The 10,696-nt window shown below is 40.3% G+C and overlaps 1 protein-coding gene across 1 annotated transcript; it reads right to left on the bottom strand.

The window, feature by feature from the left end:
• Positions 1-781: 781 nt before the first annotated feature.
• On the bottom strand, positions 782-3,912 carry LOC131147687 (malonyl-CoA:anthocyanidin 5-O-glucoside-6''-O-malonyltransferase-like). The gene is made up of 3 exons (XM_058097210.1): positions 3,814-3,912; positions 2,546-3,737; positions 782-990 (listed from the first exon to the last, which is right to left on the bottom strand). Exons 1-3 carry the CDS (start codon positions 3,910-3,912, stop codon positions 782-784), a joined length of 1,500 nt encoding a protein of 499 aa, XP_057953193.1.
• Positions 3,913-10,696: the final 6,784 nt, after the last annotated feature.

The following is a 10,696-nucleotide window of genomic DNA, read 5'->3' as shown; positions in this document are numbered from 1 at the left end:
TATAAAAAAAAAAAACCCTAAGAATGGGGGTGCTAGCGGGACCTAGAAACATCTAAGCTTTCATTCTCTCGCTCTGCAAGTGAGATTCTTTGTCTAGATTGACATGGGTGGTCTTCATTTGTGGTTTTTGCTCTAAGGTTCTGTGGACAAGCTGCAAATGAAGATCAATGACTCTCCACTAGTGTTCTTGCTTCTCGTTTTCATCTTTTCCACTACGATTTCGGCTTTTTCTTCTCCCTGTTCATGGACAGAGTACATATTCTCTCAAGTTCATCTTAGGTGAGTAGAATTTCCTTCTTTGTCAGATGAAGCTGCAGTTTGTTCAAATTAAGTCACCTAGCGAATCCTTCATGGCTTTGACTGCAGAGGAGACAGCCTGCTCCCAAAATGGAGAAGAGTCGCAGGACGACAAATTGAGTAAAAAAAAACCATTACTCACCAAGGATGACGGTGTTTGTTGGAGCTAAGTCAGTAAATGTCGACCGTTTTTCAAGCGTTCAAAGAACGAGTAAACTATTCTTGCAATCAAGATTCATGGGCTCGTTCAGGATCAGGATCACTCCTCGGATTTTCTGTTTTTCTGATTCTTGCTTCCACATATATTTTGTTTCTTTCTCTCATATTCTACTATGAAATTTTGGGAATTTTGTTTACTATGGTTTCATTTCAAAGGATTTACCTGTGTGTGCTCCAAGTGTTTGAAAAAATGACACAAAGGAGTTGGCGATCCACAATGGAACCTGAGTTTTCTATGGCATTTTGCTTCTATGGCAATTGTTGATTATGCTCCAAGTGTTCGAAAGAATGACACATAGGAGCTACTCGTGGCGGTGAAGCCATCACTGATCTGGTGTTGGTCACCGGCGGTGAAGCCATTAGTTACTGATGTGGCTAAGAAGAAGTCGACATTAGCAACAAAAGCAAAGTCTGCAAAGGCATCGAAAGAGACAAAGGCGAAGGTTCCAGCCAAAACAAAGAAGGCCAAAGCTTCTGAAAACCAAAACTTGCAGCAAAGCCAAAAGTTGTGACAAAGCCAAAGACGAAGCCAAAGGACAAGCCAATTAAAACATTAAGAATCTCAACCAGGAGTTCGCCAGGGAAAGAAAGTTACAGCTCCAAAGCCTGCTGCAAAGAAAGCACTGGCTAAGGCAACTTCTTCAAAGAGTGCAAAGCCCAAGAGTGTTAAATCTTAAAAAAAAAATATATATCTGTAAATTTGTTGATCTTTGTGGTTGTATTTGGTGTTGCAATCAGATTTTGATGCATTATGACTGTTTATTTTTACCACAAGATGGAAATGTTAAATCTTTGTTCCCCATCTCCATCTTGAGGGGGCGTATTAGAGTTGTTAATTTGTTAATTGTCAGTTTAGTTGTTAATTTGTTAGTTGTTGATTCAGTTGTATTTTTCATTTTATATACTAGTACAAATACCACTATAAATTTAACTTCTTTTATCAATTCCAGAATAATAAGTTTATTTATTCAACACTTATGTCAACTAATTAACCGAACTTAATCATTGGATACTCGATTCAGTAATAAGTTTAATTTTCAAACATATTGTCAATGACTAACCAATTTCCAACTTAATTTATTAAATTAATGTCATTTTCTTAATTCATCTTATCAAAATTGTGTAGAAGGGTAAAATCGTTATTTTCTTAAGGATAAAATTTGATTTTTTCAGTAATGTAATGGTTGACTAAGGCACATCTAATGAAAGTTTCATTTTATTAATAAAATTAAACCTTAAGGGGATTTGATGGTAATTTTAAAAAACTCAAGGGTTGAATGTCATACATTTAAAAGTGAGAGGGTGTTGGTAGATTTACCCCTATTTGTATGGGTGATATTAATTTGCATTAAATCTATTAAGAAAATGAAGAAAACCCCCCATTAAAGACATAAATAGGGAGTTTGCCAAAGACAAAAAAATTGAGCTAAAAAAATTATTTTCTATTTATTAAATTTATTACTAGTGATAGGTGATGAGAGTTTTATGTGAGCCAGCGGGGACCATGGAAGGTAATAGAGATGTGTCTCGGGGGTCGGATTGGCCGAACTTCCAACTGATGCACAGAAGTCGTGTCCGCATTCTAGACTTTACCTGATCAACGAGACCAAGGGGGAGGACGCTGATCCGTAGGTTTGGTGCCGCACCAGGGGGTCCGAAAGGTTTGTTAGTGGCTGGAGTTCTTATGTAATAAAAAAAAAAAAAAAAAGTTCTATTGGGTGCGTGCAAGCGTGGGATTAATCTCTCTCACCGATCCTGCCAGATTGTGTGCTTGTGCGTTCTGAATGGGAGTGTCTGCTGGAGAGTCCACCGGTGGTGATAAGGATGAGAGGAACCAAGGTAATAAAAAAAAAAATAGAAAGGAAAAGCTCCTAAAAGCTTGAAGACCTTCTAATAAAGAAAAACTCTGGTGATTCATTGTAATAAATTACGAAATTTCACTGTGAATTTTTTCAAACATATGAATTACGTCTAAATTAGGAAAGGAAAACGCACAAAGACAGCTTCTATGATTTCAAAGCCTCAAGACCTTTTACAAACAAAGAAGCAAAAACCTCCATTTTTTCTTCACTCAAGGCCAGCCCAATCTCAATCCCACCGCTTCTGCCGTCCCCGCTCTCCGAAAGAGCCACCGCCCCAGTCCTATCCACTGACACCACCTCTATCCTCCTCGCCCTGCCCCACCCAAAATCCGCCATATAGAGCTCGAACTGAGGCGATCCCGCCACCGTGATCCACTTCTCACTTTTATCAGGGAACGGACCATGCGACAACAACCGTTCCAAGTGTTCGTAAAGTCCGCCATTATTAAGACTACTTACGCCTTCCCCGATAGCCTCTGCAGCCACCGCCACGCCGTCCTCCCCCGCTACATCACCCACCTTTACCCTCGCAAAACCACCTCCCACGCAGTTCCCGAAGTATGTCGCCGGGATTGGAGGCTCCAACCGCCCCCTGCAGTCCGCACTGAATAAGAAACAAGTATGAGCTAGACCATCCTTGCTCTCCAATCCCTCTGCCTTCACTAGGCACACCCACACATATGCACAAGTTAGCACAAACGTTGACAGGCGGGGCAGTTCTTGTTTCTTCTTCTTCCTTTCTATGAGCGTTTGGCCAACTCTTTCCCTGAGTTTTTCTATGTCATCAGGTCTCAGCATGAAGGTCCCACGGATTGTGTTGCTCGGAGCATTGAACTCATCAATGAGCGTTAAGCTTCTGTTAGCGTTGGGGCCGCCACTCTTCTCCCATCCATCCAAGTATCTTTGCTTGATCCCTTTTGGGTCCCCGATATCTGCCCTTCCGTAGAACGGCGTTAGCTCGGGCGGCAAGGAAGCGCCGCCCAGTTTGCAAAGGGAAGCCCATGCCTTCACGAACAAGGCTGCGGCTCTGCTGTCCAGGGCGGCGTGGTGGGAGGTTATTCCGATCGAAAAGCCGGTGCCTGAAAATAAAGTGATTTGCACTGCCATGACCCGGGCTTCCACCTCGGACACCGGCAGGGTGGGTACCAGAGGATGGTATTCTGCCGAGTCCCGGAAGTTGTTTCCGGAGAGATGGTGGAAATCGGCGTCGGACTCGGCTATGGTGAGCTGAAGCGCGCTGTTTGCGTCGATACGGATGAAGGGTTCGGCGGAGGTTGGGGGCCATACGATGGTACCGGCGAGAGGAAGGAAGTGATGGAGGGTGAGGGAGAGAGTGTTTGAGTTTAGGGAGGATGGAGTCTGAGATAGGGTGATCAGACTGAGAGGTGACTTCGTAGAAGAAGAGGCGTTGGGTTGGGAGGAATCTCAACCACACTGCGTCAAAGAAAGTGAGGGGGAGGGAGCTTTGGGCGGGGGAGTCCGGCGGAGCCACCGGGCAGATCTGTAGTATTTTCACTGCATTGAGTGGTGCCATGACGATGAGAGAGGAGAGATCTTGAATGCGATTTTTGCCAGGGTATGGAGCTAGCTGCTAGAATGCAACCGTGTTTATATATAGTTGATGAAAATTAGAGGGTAGAGTAGGGAAATGTAGGGTACGGCTGATATTAATGACGGGAGTCGATAAATGGAAATAAAAATATTATACGGCTTTCGAGACTCTACATACATGAAAGCTATTGCTTTATATATATATATATATATATGAGGGTAGAGTAGGGAAATGTAGGGTACGGCTGATATTAATGACGGGAGTCAATAAATGGAAATAAAAATATTATACGGCTTTCGAGACTCTACATACATGAAAGCTATTGCTTTATATATATACCAACTAATAACACTGTATTATTATTATTATTATGGCACTATGAGACCATGATTTTTTTTTTTGTTTAAATTTTAACTTGTACTATAATCCAAATAAAGAGATAAAAATGAATGCTAAGACATAAAATTGCCACTCAATATATTAATAAATAATATAAAGTCTTATTAATAGTTTTTATTCACTACCTTTCAAGTTAACTTTTCTAGAGTTCGCTTTTTGTAAAAAAATGATGTCATGCCGATGTCACTCTCCCCACCATGGATGGACATGTGGTGTAGAGGCCCGGAAAATATAGTAATGAAAATAAATAAGGAAAAGAGGAAGAAGGTTTGGGTACAACCCAAACCGTCGACAGTTTTGTGGGGAAGTAGGAAAACTGTCAACAGTTTTCTTTTTACCACTGTACGGTTACAGGTAAAACTGTATAAAAAGGCGGGTAAAACTCAAACCGTTGACGGTTTTGTAAGAGGAGCAGAAAATCATCGACAGTTTTCTTGGAAGAATGGTTTTTAAAGGGAACCCGCGAACTCATTTGTAAATTAAAACAAACCAATCTCTCTCTCTCTCTCTCTCTCTCTCTCTCTCTCTCTCTCTCTCTCTCTCTCTCCCTCATCAAACCCTACGACCCTACCTCCATTTTCCTTCAATTCTCGTTCTGTTAAGCACTGTTTTGATGATCAGGAACCACCACGACGTTCGTGGGAGGATTTTATACAACTTCACTGGAGCAAATTTTCATTTAAGGTTCCGAGGCACCACTCCAAAATTGAGGTAAGGGTGTTAAATATTATCTTTAATCGTAAAATTGGAGTATTTGAGGTCTAGGGAATATTAAATGATAAAATTATGGAGATTGAGTTAATAAATTTGGAGAAAATATAATATCAGGATTTTGAGTTTCGAATGCCGTGGGTCGTAGATTTAGAGTTTCAGTAGGCTTAACAGTAAACAAGTAAGGGAATAGATTAAGTTAAGTACTTTTAGAAAAAATTAACGAATATTATACAGTATTTGTTTCAAAAATTATATGTATGAAATAATTAGTTTTGGGAATACTGATGTTGAACTGAGGAAACCTTGATTTTAGATTTAATATTATTTTGTCAGTAAAATATGTTTTCCAGGTCAGACAATATGATATAGTAGTACTCACTTGTGTGACGTGAGTATAGATGATTTTACTACAGACTTATAATATGTTAGAATATTTTATGTTTTCACGGAACAAGCATGATTTGACCATATTTTTAGAAAGATGATGATCAATACATAAATTAAGAAATTTTTCAGTATATTATGATAATACAGCCAGCGCAGATGTCGTGATAGTGTAGCTGGTACAAATGTCGTGATATGACAGTCAGCGCAGATGTCGTGATCAGTTTTAATATGATGATATATTTAGAAATTATGAAATGACAACTTTTATTCAGAAAGATGTAAAAGCCAAATTTTATTTTAGAAATATGAAAATGTTATTTACAAACAGAAATATTATATGAAATGTATTATATAGTAACAGAACTTGGATGGTTACGTATGTTAAGAGCACGGTATTGTAGCTAGCTAGCCAGATCGGAGAGTAGGATATGCACTGCGTGTCGACCCGCCAGAGATTGATAGAGAGAGGATGGGCGGACCAGATTAGTGTATTGCCGATAGTGCAACCACACTATTCAGGAAGTGTGGGTCAGAGGCCAATTAGCCAGAAGTGTAGGCGGAGAGTAGGATACCCTCTGTCTACTGGCTCGTTAGAGGTTTGACAGAGAGTAGGATGGGCAGGCCAGGATGGGTGGGCAAGCATGCGTAGTTATGTCATATTTGACTTAACCTAGTAGGCCAGCTAGCGTTAAGTCTAGCCTATTGGCCGCACAACCCGAATCATAGTAGGTTAATTCATGATATACATATATACATCCAGGGTATAATTTTAGTAATATACAAATTTAACAAATGATTTAAATGATACAAGAATTCATTATGATATAGTACGATTATGTTTAAAAGTATGGTTTTCCATGATTTATCAGTTTCAGCTTATTATAGTATGATAAAACTCATGTTGCCATACACTGATATTAGCCTATTTCCCTTACTGAGAGGTGTCTCACCCCAGAATTAAAAATATTTTAGGAAACCTCAGCAGATGAGTGGAGCGAGCTCCGTGATAGAGGAGTTCGTTGGTATTACCCCAATTGCAGGGTAAGTAATCGTGTCGGATGCAGGATGGATTTTGGGGTATATATGTGTATATGCAAAACATTGAATCTCTCATATTGTATATAAGCTAAGTATGTTATAGTTCCGCTGCTTAGATGACATGTATGTATAAATAGGTAAATTCCCTGTACTTATGGGTCTGGGTTCAGAATATTTATAGTATGTTGAAAAAAAATATAGCAAAAAATTAGGGTTGTTACAAGTTTGGTATCAAATCGTAGGTTGTTAGGTTCTATAGACTTTAGTGTACAGCTGAAACAATACTAGAGTATAGGAATAACGTAGGAATTTAGTGAGTCAATGTTGGGGAAATTAAGATAAGTATATAGGGTTTTGTTCCGTAATCAGGAAGCAGGATTTCCTTAGTGGTTTCTGTGTTTTTCCTGGGGTGATGATTTTAGGAAAGCCATAGTAAACTATTAATGGGTTGTGTTTTTCAATTGCTGGACTAAATCTTAAATTAAGAATAAGGACGTCAGGTTAATTGATGATATGAGATTTCAATTAAATAAATATGTTAGTTATGTTATGCAAATAAGGTCCTCAAACTATGTTTATTTCCTTTTCAGGATGGACCCAGGGGGTAGCAGCGCTTACGCCAGTGGTGATGATGGTCTAGGCCCCTCTGGTGCGAGCGGCGATGATTCAGACGCAGTTCTGCGTAGTATAACTCAACAGGTTATGGCTGAGATTGCACGGAGCTTTAGGGAGCAGGGAGGACCATTAGTAGACTAGGGCTGCACTATAGAGAAGTTCGCAAAAATGAATCCTCTAGCGTTTTCAGGAGGAGCTAATCCTGCAGTTGCTAAAAACTGGATGCAGGAGATTGAGAAAAAACTATCGGTGTTGCATTGCAGCGATGAACATAGGGTCCTATATGCTACATATTAGTTGACGAGTGCAACTGAGAGATGGTGGATAGTCGTGAAATTACTTGAGGAGCAGAGACCTATACCAGTGGCCATGACGTGGAATCAATTCAAGGAGATGTTCATTGATCGTTATTTTCTTCCCATCATTAGAGAAGTTAAGATGGCATAATTTTTGAATCTGACACAAGGGCAACAAACGGTTCAGCAATATGCAGCAAAATTTATCGAGCTGTCACGCTTTGCTCCCTACATCGTTCCAAATGATATTAAGAAGGAGAGAATGTTTGAGAGGGGTTTGAGGCATGACATCCATAAATAGGTGGCAATCCTAAAAGTGCAGGATTTTTTTCGAATTAGTGTACAGGGCCGCAGTGGCAGAGAAGAGCATCCAGAGAGATGTGGGGACGTCGAGTTAGAGGAAAAGGCCCACACCTCCGAGATTCCAGGCTGGGTCCAGCCGAGGCCCTTAGAGGGGAGATAGAAACGACAGAGCTCAGAGATAGGAGACTGGGAGACGGAAGGTTCAAGGCGAGCGGGCTTATCCAGTTTGTCTTACATGTGGAAAGAGACATAAAAGAGAATGCCGAGCAAGGAGGAATGTCTGCCACCGATGTGGTGGACTGGATCATATAGCATGAGACTTTCGTGCATAGTATATCCCAGACCATTTGGCGAAAATATCTAGGCACCCAAGAGTGGCGGCTAGCACAGGAACAAAGGTCTATGCATTGACACCGGGAGATGCTGAGGCTGCAGGTGATGTCGTGATAGGTATGATTATGGCTTTATCATATAAAGTTGTTGTTTTATTTGACTCATATGCCACCCATTCATTCGTGTCATTAGGGTACGTCAAGCTTACTGGAGTTGAGACATAGTTGTTATATACTAATTTTTCTGTAGCCACGCCAACTTGATGAGTAGTGAGATATGGAAGGGTACTTAAAAACTATCCAATGGGCATTCAAGAGAAAATATTATCAGTTGATCTTGTAGTATTAGATATGCAGAGATTCGATATGATATTGGGTATGGACTGGCTGGAAACTAACTATGCCAGCAGTGATTGTGTGACGCCTTGATTTTTCATACCATTGTTTTTCAATAAATAGCAAATATTCATCAACCATCGGCCACATCAACAACTCTGATACCACTCACATGACTCGACCTGCATTGGGTACCGGGTAAACAGACATTTTATTAATATTGACCTAATAGAGGAAAACATAATGTACATACCATCTAGAATACAATACCCAAAGTATCAATATACATGTACACACATTTCTATCATACCAAAAAATAACACAACTCTAGGGGAATTACACCTCCTTAGTCCAAAACTCACCTTGTATATTAGGGTATCCGCTCAATACTATCTTGGAGCCCTTTCACCAAGTTGTTGGTGTATATATGTGCAATGCCCACCTCCCACGAGTTAATCGACATACTTACCTGACGTATGGTTCAGATGAGGTCGAAGTGGTAGACCGCAATGGTACTACGAAGACAAAAGATGTTCCCCTCCGAGACATGGGGGTCCGGGGGCGCCAAGAAAATATGGCCTATCTAGTGTGAACGGTGGGCACGGTATGTCAAAGACGGCCACTAATGTCAAAGATGGCAACTAATGTCAAAGTCGGCCACTAATGTTAAAGACAGCCACTAATGTCAAAGTCGGCCACTAATGTCAAAGTCGGTCATGTTAGGTGAGCTACCACCATCTATCATGGTAGGTCAGCTACCACCACCTACCATGGTAGGTGAGCCACCCATGTGCTTCTTCCATAGACCAGAGGTTATAAATAAGACCCCCCCCCCCCACCGGAGCACCACGCACATCTTGACTGCAAGATTATGTCCTATTTTTTTTTTCTATTTGTTGTCCTTTCTCTATTGAAACTCATTTAGTGAGTGCATGGTTGGACAGATTGTTGTACTCCGATTGTTGTAATAAAACTTTGTGTTATTGCTTAAATCGCTTCTTCAAAACAAATCTTAGTGTTGTTATTCTACATGGTACCAGAGCTGAAGGCTACTAAGAAAAAATGACTATAATTGCAGAGACGTTGCAATGGCAGGAACTTCATCTTCAGCTACTGCATCTCCACCAGCACTTCGGATACATCCATCGGCATTCAGAGAAGGAAAGCTAGACGGAATGAACTACACTTTGTGGAAGTTCCAGATGAGCGCTATTATGGATTCATGTGAACTACTTGATACAGCTTAAGGTATGGATCCAGAACTGATTGGCACGCCTAATCCCACCAATCCTAAGGTTATCATCCCTCCAGATGTTGCCCTCGTCAAAGCATGGAAGAGGCAGAATGCAGATGCACTTTGTGCTATTGTCACAAGTGTGTCCGATTCTGTACTTACGTTGATCCAACATACATCCAAGGCTGCAGATGCTTGGAATGGACTTAAGAATCAATATGAAATAAGGAACCAGACACGCATTCAGAACTTGGAGAATCAACTTGCTATAGAAAAGCTATATGATGGAGAATTGGTTGAAGTATTCATCACTAGAATAAAAAATTTGTGTGATCAGATGGGGTGGTGGGCAAAAAAAACTAGTGAGGAGTTAGCTTGAAGATGTATTCTAGTGCTGCCATCAAAAATATGACAGTCTGGTAACTTCTCTTAACATGTAGATTAGAACTCTTGCACTATGTGCTTTACTGCTAAAGGAGGAGATGAGGCTGAGAACTAGAGAAAATAAAAGCAGTAGTGCTTTCACCATGCAGATTAAAGGCAAGGACAATAATGTTGAAAAGAAAAAAGGAAAGAATAAGAAGAGATTTTTTGGTATGTGCTACTACTACAACAAAAAGGGGCATGCAACCAAAGATTGTAGAAAATGTATCCACGATGAAAATAATGGCATATTGAAGCCTATGTGGAATGTCAGACAGGTAGCAGATTGTGCTGAACTAGAACTAGATATTTTTATGGTTACAGAATAAATGTGCTCAATTACTCAAACAGTACTAGAAGATTGCTCATGGGTACTTGACAGTGGAGCGTCCCACCACATGACTAGCAAAAAGGACTAACATGGTTCCCTTAAGCCTCTACATGAACCTATGAATGTGATTGTCGAAAATAATGCAAAGTGTTCAATAGAGGACACTAGATTCATTTTCTTAAAAACCACGAATGACCAAGGTAAAACTCTTTCATATGTCCTTTATGTACCTCAAATTAAGAGGAAAATTTTATCTATAGCTGCTATCATTGACTGTGACTGTGAAGTACAACTTATAAAAACAAAAGCTGAAATCATTGATAGCAATGAAAACATTGTGGGTGAAGGTATTCGAAAG

This window comes from Malania oleifera, chromosome 1 (genome assembly GCF_029873635.1).
Source record: "Malania oleifera isolate guangnan ecotype guangnan chromosome 1, ASM2987363v1, whole genome shotgun sequence".
NCBI classification, from domain to species: domain Eukaryota; kingdom Viridiplantae; phylum Streptophyta; class Magnoliopsida; order Santalales; family Ximeniaceae; genus Malania; species Malania oleifera.
The sequence above is the reverse complement of the archived record's forward strand: the minus strand, read 5'-3'. Positions and strand labels throughout refer to the sequence as shown.